Source organism: Argentina silus, assembly GCF_951799395.1.
Source record: "Argentina silus genome assembly, chromosome: 4".
In the NCBI taxonomy this organism is placed as follows: domain Eukaryota; kingdom Metazoa; phylum Chordata; class Actinopteri; order Argentiniformes; family Argentinidae; genus Argentina; species Argentina silus.
In genome coordinates this window covers 8,246,548-8,258,215 of record NC_139658.1, presented here as the reverse complement: position 1 = coordinate 8,258,215, position 11,668 = coordinate 8,246,548, and the positions used below count along the sequence as shown (strand labels likewise).

Below are 11,668 nucleotides of genomic sequence, written 5' to 3'. Positions count from 1 at the left end.
CCATTCCTCATTCAGTTCCACACGTTACAATGAGCCCATCCTCCAATTTCTACCTCCAGTAGCCTCCCCTAGATGATATACATACAATAAACATATGCCTCTGCTATTTCTAAACTGTAACTCAAACCTATATCACTAACTTGCAAGGTTATGCTTTGTTATTATTTATTCAGGAAAAGGCTGTTATTCTCTGTGTTGGGAGCATTGCTAGCTGGGATAGCAATATTGGGATGCAGCCAGCGAGAGCCGTATATTAAGAGAGCTGCACCCTTCTGATGAGATTGACCACTGACCACCAGTGAAGGGAGGGACACGGCTTTTTGTTCAGTAATCTCATAGAGGTTAAATAAGATCAAACCTGTTTGGCTCTTGATGGGCTGCGTTGCTGCCTTGAGCCATATACTGTATATACCGCATCTTCAAGGAGACTTTGTTGTTTTTGTCCTTAAGAGGCGAACAGCATCTTCAGAGTCATTTGTTTGTGCCTCAGGCGCGGTCGAGGGGAGCTGCTGCTGAGGCTCATAGCACATGAGTGCTGTCCTGCTGGAGGCTAACGTTCAATCCCTTCCTCTATCCTAAAGACCGCTTCACCCTCACTACCCCCCCTATACTAACCCTAACCCCGAGACGTCTTCTCCCCTGTTACCCCCCTGTACAAGTTCTCTCTTGCTAATAAAATATATATAAAAAATAAAAATAAAAATGTATTTGTTGTACGTCACTTTGGATAAAGGCGTCTGCTAAATGCCCTAAATGTAAATGTAATGTAAATGTAAATCTGCGTCCCTCTATCTATCCCCCCAATATACATCTACATGAATAGGGGAAAACATTTGGAAGGAGAGTAATGTCCACTCACCATACAATATATTTAAGATAAGTCCCTTGTTTACATTATTATGGTACACGTGCAGTACCAGTCAAAAGTTTGAACACACCTTGCCAAGAGTGTGCAAAGCTGTCATTAAAGCAAAAGGTGGCTACTTTGAAGAATCTAAAGTATAAAACATATTCTGGTTTCTTTAACACTTTTTTGTTTACTACATAATTCCAGATGTGTTCCTTCATAGTTTTGATGCCTTCAATATTAATCTACAATGTAGAAAATAATAAAAAAAATAAAGAAAAACCATTGAATGAGAAGGTGTGTCCAAACTTTTGACTGGTACTGTAGGTCTGTGTGAGAATGGATGATTCTTCTTTTATGTTAAATGTGTCCCCTTCAATTAAATACAAGGTCACGAAATGTAATCATTGATCTTTGGATTTCTGTCATCTTTTATTGTGTTTTTAATGAAGTCCTGCGGGCAGTAATTGAAAAGCTTTAAGCCACTTTTGAATATTAATTGAGGGTAATTTTTCATCCCTGCTGTTCTTCATTACCAGGTAAATGGGTGAAAGCCTGAGAGAGAGAGAGAGAGAGAGAGAGAGAGAGAGAGAGAGAGAGAGAGAGAGAGAGAGAGAGAGAGAGAGAGAGAGAGAGAGAGACCCAGACTGCTACTACACATTGTGTAGAGTGCATATGCTGTTAGCTGTTAGCCAGATCCACTACGACAAGTTCAGCCTGTTCCCCTCATCAGCACAACTAAACACAGACACATCCGCACCAGGGAGGGGAGGCTGCCTCCAGGCTGGATGCAGACATCTAAGGACGGGCTCATTGTAATGCACCGTTCCTCATTCCATTCCATGCATTACAATGAGGCCGTCCTCGGGAGTCTGCCTCCACCAGCCTCCCCTGCTCAGCACATTGTAGCAGGAGGTGTACTGTATTCTACGCTGCTAGTTTTTATGGGTTGCTGGGAGCAGCCAGGCTCTCAGAGCGTGGGATTTTACCTCACCCAGAGGCACAGTGAAGGGCACAGAGAGGAGAGATGGAGAGGATGAATGCCAATTCCACATCGGCCGCTAGCTCTATACTTCCTAGAAACTTCTAGAATGGATTGGACACACTCTTCGAAGAAAAAGTGTTATTGTTTTCTCTGTGTAGGGGAACCGTTTGAAGAACCCTTTTGGGTACCATTTAGAACCCCTTTGGGTTCCAAATAGAACCCTCTGTGGAAAGGGTTCAACATGGAAGCCAAAAGGGGGTTCTATGTGGAACCCAACAGGGTTCTTCAAACGGTTCTCCAACAGGGACAAATGAAGAATCCCTTTTTTGGAACTTTCTAGAACCTTTTTTTCCCACGCCTGTTTGATACCATTACTCATTCTTCACTCCTACAATGAGCCTTGATCCTTGCAGATATTAAGAAGTGACCCAGGGTGAGGCGTTTAAGGCTGCAGGCTAGGTTGCTACGGGATTCAGCAGAAGACTGCATCCAAGGCCTGAGGCAGCATTTTGACCAGCACAGTAAGTGATGTCATGTCAATTACAATGGGATATAGGGTAATGATTTCTGGCACTTGACCAAACTAGTTTATAATGTAGCTCTTAACAGAGAGATAGAACAGTGTGGCTCGCAATTAACCAGGGGAGGCTTCGTGGAGGCAGAAGTCAGAGGACGGGCTCATTGTAATGCATGGAATGTAATGAGCAATGATACCACAGTGAGCCCACCCTACCCGATTTCCGCCTCCATCAGCCTCCTGCTAACATAGCATAGCCTACATCATTTATTCTCAATGACATTCATTAGAACTCAGTGACTGTGAAGAGTTGACAAATGAAATCAAGGCAACCCCTCTCCACTTCATTGAAATAGGAAAAAACTCTCATCATCTCGCTCAAGACTGTCATAAATGACACAGATTTACACACGTTAGTTTCACTACATTCACTTCACTCTATACTACTTCCCATGATGAATACATGTATTAGTGCTACGGTACATAGACAGTGAGTGTGTGTGTGTGTGTGTGTGTGTGTGTGTGTGTGCGTGTGCATGTGCATGTGCATGTGCATGTGCATGTGTGCGTGATGCGTGATGCGTGATGCGTGCGTGCCTGAGTGTGTGTGTATATGTGTATGTGTGGGTAGACAGACACAGAGAAGTTACTGACTGGCCACAGGTCAGATAGAAGGTCAATGTAAGGTCATTCTCAACATAGCACATCCACTCAGACAAGGTAAAGCTGGCGTTGTACAGTAAGGTGCTCTGTGGGGGAGTCACTGTGGATCAGTAAATCCATTACAGGGAAAGGTCTGACAGGCGTGGTCACACTCTAGAGAGGGGCTGGCTGTGTGTGGGTGTGTGGGGGGGGGGGGGGGGGGTACTATGTGTGTGACTAGCTGTGAGTGAGTGTTGAGAGTGTGTGTGTGTGTGTGTGTGTTTAAGAGTGTGCATCATAACAGATAGACAGTTAGAAGAGCAGCATGGCCAGTATTGGACCTCATGCAGACATAGGCATGTCCAGGAGAGTATGCTTGAGGCAGCAGCACTGAATACTAGACCAACCCCAAGACACACAGAACAGACCCCAACACAACCTAGACCCAACACCACCTAGACTCACCATTAGACCAACCACAAAACACACAAAAAAACAGACCCAACACAACCTAGACTCAGCACCCTTTTTAAAGGGGAATCCCACTCCCCTTCCGTATAGTATTGAAAAGGTGTGAGGGATACAGAAGAGAGTAGAGGAGAGACATTGGAGAAGACCCGGGTCCAGAACCCATGATCTTCGTAGGGTTGAGTACAATATGTATGCGTAGATGTCAGGCGTGTTACCGCTAGGTCCACGCCACCGGCAGAGCAGACTCACCACAGTGAAGTCCTCAGGGCTGCACTCCAATCCCCGGTAGTAGCAGGACAGGAGCATGTCTTTGATGTCGTGGCCCGTCCGGTCGTAGAACTCACGCATGTTGAAGGGGCGGGGCTTGTAACTGTCGAAGTCCGCCTTGTCTTTCAGAATCTCCAGGACGCTCTCCTCCACCAGGTGTGTGTCCCGGATCTCGTACCTGGGGGAGAGGGCAACAGTTAGATCTTGTACCTGGGGAGAATGCAGTTAGATCTCGTACCTGGGGAGAATGCAGTTAGATCTCGTACCTGGGGGAGAGGGCAACAGTTAGATCTTGTACCTGGGGAGAATGCAGTTAGATCTCGTACCTGGGGAGAATGCAGTTAGATCTCGTACCTGGGGAGAAGACTACAGTTAGATCTCGTACCTGGGGAGAAGACTACAGTTAGATCTCGTACCTGGGGAGAAGACTACAGTTAGATCTCGTACCTGGGGGCAGAATGCTATAGTTAACCCTAATTCACACTACAGGGCTGAGCCGAGCTGAGATGTACTGGGCTGGTCTGGTAATGCATCCACCATAGTTGCTTAAACAGTGTTGGAAAGGACAATGTGAAAGAAAAATATCCAAGCCAGCATAGTATTGATCGGACCAGTCATCCACTTATTCAGTAACAAATGTGAAATAAAATGGTTGGTTATTAACTCCTGGTGTGTTCAAAGTATTTCCTCTCCCTGCTAAAAGCTTGTGTGTTGATTCCCATGTCCATTATTCAATAAAACTGATTAAATAGCCCTACTTCTCAAAGGATTTTTCCCTTCAAACTGTGGATTTAACTAGAGTAATTCACGTTTGAAAATAATAGCCTGTAGTCCTTTACTTTGGAAGACTCTCTGGGTTTCAATTATCATCAAAAGCACAGTCCATTTTTACATCTGAAACAGCTACAAAAAAGTAGAAATGCCTTGTGGGGGGAGTCCGATAGACTTCAGAGGTAGACAATGACCTTCTAGAACTAGAAACAGACAGGTTTAGAGCACGTTTGGGATTATCATGTTAAAGATTAATAGAGCAGTGGAGACATGCAGACAGCGTGTCTCGGATGGGAAGATAGAGAGAAAGAGAGAGTGTGAGACAGAGAGAGAGAGAGAGAGGAAAGGTATTGTTCTCTGAGGTATGTGCATGTCAAGGCACTCAAAGCCCTGCACTCTCTGGGCCCTCAGGATATTATCCTCATATTGTCTGTAAGTGTCAGTTCGACTGAGATGTTAAATTAAGTGGAGAGTGCGATATAGGAGGTCCTACAAGGTGAGAATAGCTCATCAGTATCCCAAGACTTTCTCTCACACAATCAATATGCTCATTCTGTCATACAATCTAACAAATTGCAGTGATAGAGTCTACTCTGAGAGAGATAGAGCTCCTTGTTATGCTGCAATTCAAGTTGAGGGTAGGTAGATGTATCATTTAGTATGGCATTCAAAGCTAAATACTTAACATACCATCTGGTATCATTTCAGAAGTGTAGATACAGAGTATGTGTGTGTGTGTGTGTGTGTCTCTCTCTCACACACACACACACACACACACACACACACACACACACACACACACACACACACACACACACACACACACACACATCCCCTCATCTCTCACTTTTTCCCCATTTAAATATTTGTAATGGAAACAGTACCGGAATGATCAAAACCTAGTCAGCCCAAGATCGGCCCACACATCAGAGAGATAAACAGGGGGCTATTTGTGTTGCGTGCCTGCCTGCATCTATCAACCCTCAACACCTGCTCACAGCTAGTCACACACACAAATTAACCTCCATCAACTCTAGTGCCCCCCCTCCCACACACACACACACACACACACACACACACACACACACACACACACACACACACACACACACACACAGGATGACCATCTAAAACGCTTACGGAGCAACGGACCATCAGAGGACACACACACATCTAAATACGAAGTATCAATACACTGGTTTCTGAATCATACTGTATGATTGTTGTATAGAAGTGCATTATTGTATAGAACACACTTCATCAAATGCGTCTAGTGTAACATCTCGTCCTGTTTGTTAGTTTTGTTCGTCTTTGTTTCATGTTATTTCATTTGTTGTTTCCTGTTTATTTTTGTGTTCCTCACCTTGTCTCTCGTTCCAGACACTTCACTACCTGCCCTTGTGTGTTTCCCGCCTGTGTGATCGTCTACCCCGCCCTGATTGGCTTCACTTGTTCCTCATCATCCTTCCCTGTGGATTTAGTCTATGTGTTTTCCCCCTGTCTCGTTGCCAGTTCGTCTTTGTCCCTTGTGTCAAGCCTACCAGCAATTCTCCTAGTGTTTTTGTATTCCCGGTTTTTTGATCTGCGCTTGTTTTTCTGACGTTCCTTGTTGACATCTCCCTGACGGATTGTTTACCTACTATTCTGATTATTACCTGTGTACCGAACCCTGCCTTGCCTACCCCTTACTGGATTATCTGTTTTACCTATTGACTGCCTGCCTGTGTATCAAACCTTTTCTGGAAGTAAAGACTATTCTTTTTGGATTTTAGGTTTTGGTCTCTGAGTCGTGCATTTGAGTCCTCTGCCTGCGTACTATATTCATTACATCTAGCTAACTTTAGATCCAGATAGAAACAAAGACTGAACACAATAGTTTAAATGAGGACAAACATTATAGCACAGAGTTAATGGATTCACATAAGAATCCATTGAGATAATTTAGAAGTTGCAGGATATGAAAAATAACGGAAAAGATAAATTGTTGTGATTAAAGGCATACACCATGTGAACATCCAATGCCGATCTTGCTAATCTACATGTTAAAGACTTAAGATTGAAGAGGTACTTCACCAAAACAACATTATGGTGATGGAATACCTTTCTGTACTGTAAATATATTCTAATCTAGTTTACCTGCACAAAGCTCCAAACACACTTAATGTGAGAATCTCCTACGTGCGGTTTAGGATTCTGACAGCACTGCTGTAACAGTTTAGTTAATAAACGCTTGCCTACAGTACAGCCATTCTGTTCTCTCTCTGTATGCATATTAAATAACCTGTTATTTGTGAGTGATCAGTTTGCCCTACACATTGACTGAGTTAGTGAATACAGTACGCCTGAGAGGGCAATCAACACTGTTGTGTTGTTGTTTTGATTAAGCCGCAAACACAACAATACAATTATAGAATATAATCAACAGTAATTGTAATTCATCTAATTCAAATCTATAGGGCTGTGGAGTTGACACTTATTATCGATTGACTTACGGATCTGATGAAAAATATTGACTTGATATGAGTCAACATTTTCAGGGTCAGGACGAGTGAAATCACCCATTGTCAGGCAGCGGATGTCTGACTTACAGGACGTTATAATTCTCCGTCCTTCACAGAGAGAACACATCCCTCTTAGAGCAGAAGAAAGAGTCACCACGTCACCACTTGAAATAGCAGAAATACCCAGTCAGCAGACAATTGTGGGCCAGATCTGGTCTCATGGTGGCACATATGGCTGAGTGCTGGAAACTACAAGTATTACTGTACATGGGCCAGACCTTGTCCAAATGTGGGGGGCCAGCCCTGGCTGAGAGTTGGCAATTTGCTGTGGGCCAGCTCTGGTATGAGGAATGTGGCCTTGATACATTTCCTGTAGCTACTGGGCCATCTTTGGTCTGAGTGTGATTGGGACCTCATGTACATAAGTATTCAGACTTTTTTTGATAACTATGCAAATCAGAGACCTTATAAAAACAAAGATATAATAGATGAACTATTATCCTTGCATTAAGATGGACTCAATTCAACTTATTGAGTGATTTGTTGATGCGATTTTTGCTTTTTAGCTAATTTTAAGAGTGGCATTGCAAAGGGTCTGAATACTTATGTACATGAGGTATTTCTGTATTTCAATTTTAATAAATTTACTGAAATTTCTAAAAACGTGTTTTCGCTTTGTCATTCTGGGGTATTGTGTGTGGATTGATGGCAAATTATTTTAATTTAATCCATTTTAAATTGAGTCTAAAACACAACAAAATGTGGAAAAAGTGAAGGGGTCTGAATACTTTCCGAAGGCACTGTATATAGACTATGCTAATGGAAGAGATTTAATCCATGGGAAAAAAGCTACTACTGTAGAACTACAACTTTGCAAACTATGCTACATGTAAGGTATATGAAATAATGAAATATTAACATTATAAAAACCAGACATTAATTAAATAACGCAGCCGTCAAACACAATAGACTTTACAGTCTAAAAAGTGAAATGTTTTGTACAAAGAATCAGGGCATACAAAACCATACATTACGCATCATCATCAAGAAAGTTTAAACCCTCCAAAGTTGGCTCAAACACGCTCCAAACATGGTTCACCCCGCGTTGTGCATCAGGAATTAGGACCGCATCAGTACCTTGTCATCGGGGGTGGGGGGGGGGGGGGGGTATTTTTAATAAAACTTAACCGCTCAGTCTGTCGTGGTTTATTCCTCCCTAACTTAATTGAATTGTACCCAGAGCTTCCTTTCCAAGCATCTTATAGGCTACACAAAGCTGCCAGGAGACCACTTAAGACTGCTGTGTTAAGGTCCCAGAGTCGGGAGCAGCAGGGCTTTAGTGGAGGGGAGGGAAGCAAGCGGATACAATCACAATAATATGTGAGGATTTTTAATATTGCCCTGCCACTGCTCTCTAAAGCAATCACAGCCCAGCTCCCACTACAGTACAGTATGTGGGGAAGAGAGGGAGGGAGGGAGGAGGGAGAGAGGGAGGAGTGGGAGGAGGGGGGGACTAAATTGGATTATGGGCCACAAGCACTTTAATTTTCAGATGATGGCGGGCTAAACGAAGGAAGGAGCATCTGCATTACTTCTCCACCTCGGGAGAGGAGAGTAAATATAAACCAGCGCTGCTTATTTATCAAAGAGGTTCACACAGATAAGTCCAGCTGAGCTGACACCATCACTGCTGAACTCTGTTAAAGCCACAGTCTGTGAGATTTACGGTGACTTCACATGAAGAAATATATACCCTTTTTTGAGGGACGTCTTATTAATACCATACATTAATTTGTTTTATTATCATAACCAGACACAAAAGAAACCTGTTCATACACACTTTTTACAAGCAACACCAAATGAGGCCAATGATCTAAAGTGAACAGCAGGTCGCCAAATCGTTGTTTGTTGATACACACAAACACTTATTACCACACAATATCCTATTACACAATTACCTACTTATCCTCTTTCACTGCCTTCTCCATGGGGATTTGTGCACCACAATCATAAAAACAATGTAAAATTCATTACTGTCGGGAACATTATTTCCTAGGAATAATGTCTACATCACAGTCTATCCCTCTGTTCTTTTCAAAGCACTTCCTGAGATGTGCCATAGGATCTGATGAGACCGATCACGTCTAATCTGGGAGCCCAGAATCTCATCTTTTCATTGAGATTCTGGGGGCGTAGGAAGTAAACACTGGGGACGGGAAGTTGTCAGCCGTCTAAAGTTTTTGCCTGAGCCACTTGCAATTTTGTCTTTTAAGTAACTTTCATACATGCCCAATTCTAGTTAGTATTAATTCATACATGCTTCATTTTATTCTTAATTAGTTCTACATTAAAAAGACTACAAACTATTTACTCTAATAATCCCAACCATTTCTGATTAAAATGAGAACCACTTTTGCCTTAAGATGAGAACCACTTTGTTCAATTAGTTTCCCCAAAAACTGCTTCGGCAGCAGAGAAGGTGTACCGAGTCTGTGGAGAGATAGCATGTCTACACTCTTAGATAAAAAAGACTTCCATTCCCCTGTGGGAGATCTGTGGAAAGGGGTCTATATGGAACCAACAAGGGTTCTCCTGCAGGAACAAATGACTTAGAACCCTTTTTAAGGTTCTGGATAGAACCTTTATTCCTTAGAGTGTAGAAATCACATCATGTTACCTGAGCCAGGCAGACAGTCAGACTGCCTCCCCAGAGGTAGTGGAAACACCTGCTGTTATTTTGAGTGTTTAAAGGCCAAACTTGGAGCCAACGTTTGTATACTTCTCGACAGTTTCTTTTTGGGGCGTTTTTCACACACCAACAAGGGACATCACAACTCAGGAAGCAGCCAGGGGAGACGTGTCCAAGGCCAAATGGGACGGAGGGAAGGAGTGGCGGGGGGGAGCTCAGGGGGGTAGGGGGCTGGAGGGGGTGAGAAGGTGGTTTGTGTGTGTGTGTGGGGGGAGGGGGGGTTATCAGCACGACAACACTGTGGTTTCACAAACAGCACTAATTACACGGGGATAAAGGCTTGTTTATCACACAGCTTACCAGACACAAGTTAATTGCCTCTGCTCATCTTCTCTGCCTCTCTCTCTCTCTGAAGTCCGCTCTGCCCACAGTCACAAACACATCTCACTGTAGCTTTCCATGTGTTTATTACTCATCACTTTGTTTTCATATCTGTCATGACAACACCTGCTGTGAAGAATCAAATGGGCTGCTGGGAGATGCTGCCTCGAAAAACGGATGGGGCAAGCCCTGTATTTGGCACCACAGCATCAAACTTAAGGGCTTGCCTTTTTTTAGCTTCTCAACACAGAAATTCAAAAACCCATCGGGCCTTCAAGGAGTTCATTACTTAAGATATACAAATGTCTTCTCGACATAGACACAGTGTTTACTTAAGATGTACAAAAAGCCTGCATGTTCAAATGTCTGATTTCTACAACAGCCTAGGGTACATGTTCAAATGTCTCATTTCTACAACATCATACGGTACGTGTTTAAATGTCTCATCTATACTGTACAGTCGCCTACATACACCCTCAAGCAATCGAATGCAACACAATCCAGCAATGTGTCCAGTAATGTGTACTGTACAGAGGTCACAAAGAAAAAGAGTCTCTATATGGAAATTGAGCTTGCATTTGTAACATTATTGTACCACAGAGGTAGATTCTTACAGGGCCTGGCACAAGAGTTGTTGATCAATAGGCTAAAAATACCCATGGAGTGATGTGTATTGAATGGCTTTGGTAACCGCTGATAACTGCACAGTATACAGGCCTGCACACATACAGTAGGTGAGTTTGTACGTGAGAGGGTGTGTGTGTGTGTGTGTGTCTGTGTGTGTGTGTGTGTGTGTGTGTGTGTGTGTGCGTATGTGTGTGTGTGTGTGTGTGTGTGTGTGTGTGTGTGTGTGTGTGTGTGTGTGTGTGTGTGTGTGTGTGTGTGTGTGTGAGAGAGAGAGAGACAGAGAGAGAGGAGGGGGGGGGAGGAAAGAGACTGAACATTAAGTTTACCCTTTCTCAGAACACCATCATACTATTTATAATTTTGGACCATGATTTCGCTTGGATAACATATTTATGGCTCCTAATAACATTGGTAGTCTCATAATCTCACATGTCTCAGCAAAACGACTGCAGCTATCACAGTGTGTGATTGTGCAACACCAATTTAAATAACCCTGGCATAAGTCTCCATGAGACACACCATAGTGAAATTAAAACGTAGTTTTACACACACACGCACGCACGCACATACATACGCACACACACACACACACACACCTTCCATTGAGTAACGCAAGGAGCTCCCCAGCGTGGTACAGGTCGTTGCGCGTCACCCGGCCGAAGCGAAAGGAATTCAGGTTGCAGAAGGTGACCGAGGGGAAGATCATCAGTGGCGCGGCTATCTCGTCTAGTTTGGTTACGTGAGGGTACTGGAAGTAGAACTGCACACGGTCGACACACACCAGCACCAGAAACCCCAGCGAACCCAAGAAAAACAAAATCCACAAACAACGCTTGATGCAGATCCGTTCATAAGTGAACATGTGCGAGATTCCGTGCAGAGTGGATCTGCTGGCGAAAACTTCGATGGGCGCCGGTCTCTTGTCGAAGTCCACGTCTATCTCCTCGGGTTCTGCTGTTTTGAGATCCAT

General features: G+C 43.5%; 1 protein-coding gene across 1 annotated transcript in view; it reads right to left on the bottom strand.

Annotated features, from left to right (window-relative positions):
- The window catches only part of asic1b (acid-sensing (proton-gated) ion channel 1b), a gene marked incomplete at its 5' end in the record, with an annotated part of 123,170 nt that extends 111,502 nt beyond the window's left edge, over positions 1–11,668 (bottom strand). Inside the window, 2 exons of the mRNA XM_083669100.1 lie at positions 3,712–3,907; positions 11,295–11,668. Of these exons, the coding sequence (XP_083525226.1) occupies positions 3,712–3,907; positions 11,295–11,668 (570 nt within the window). The remainder of the gene's footprint in view (positions 1–3,711; positions 3,908–11,294) is intronic.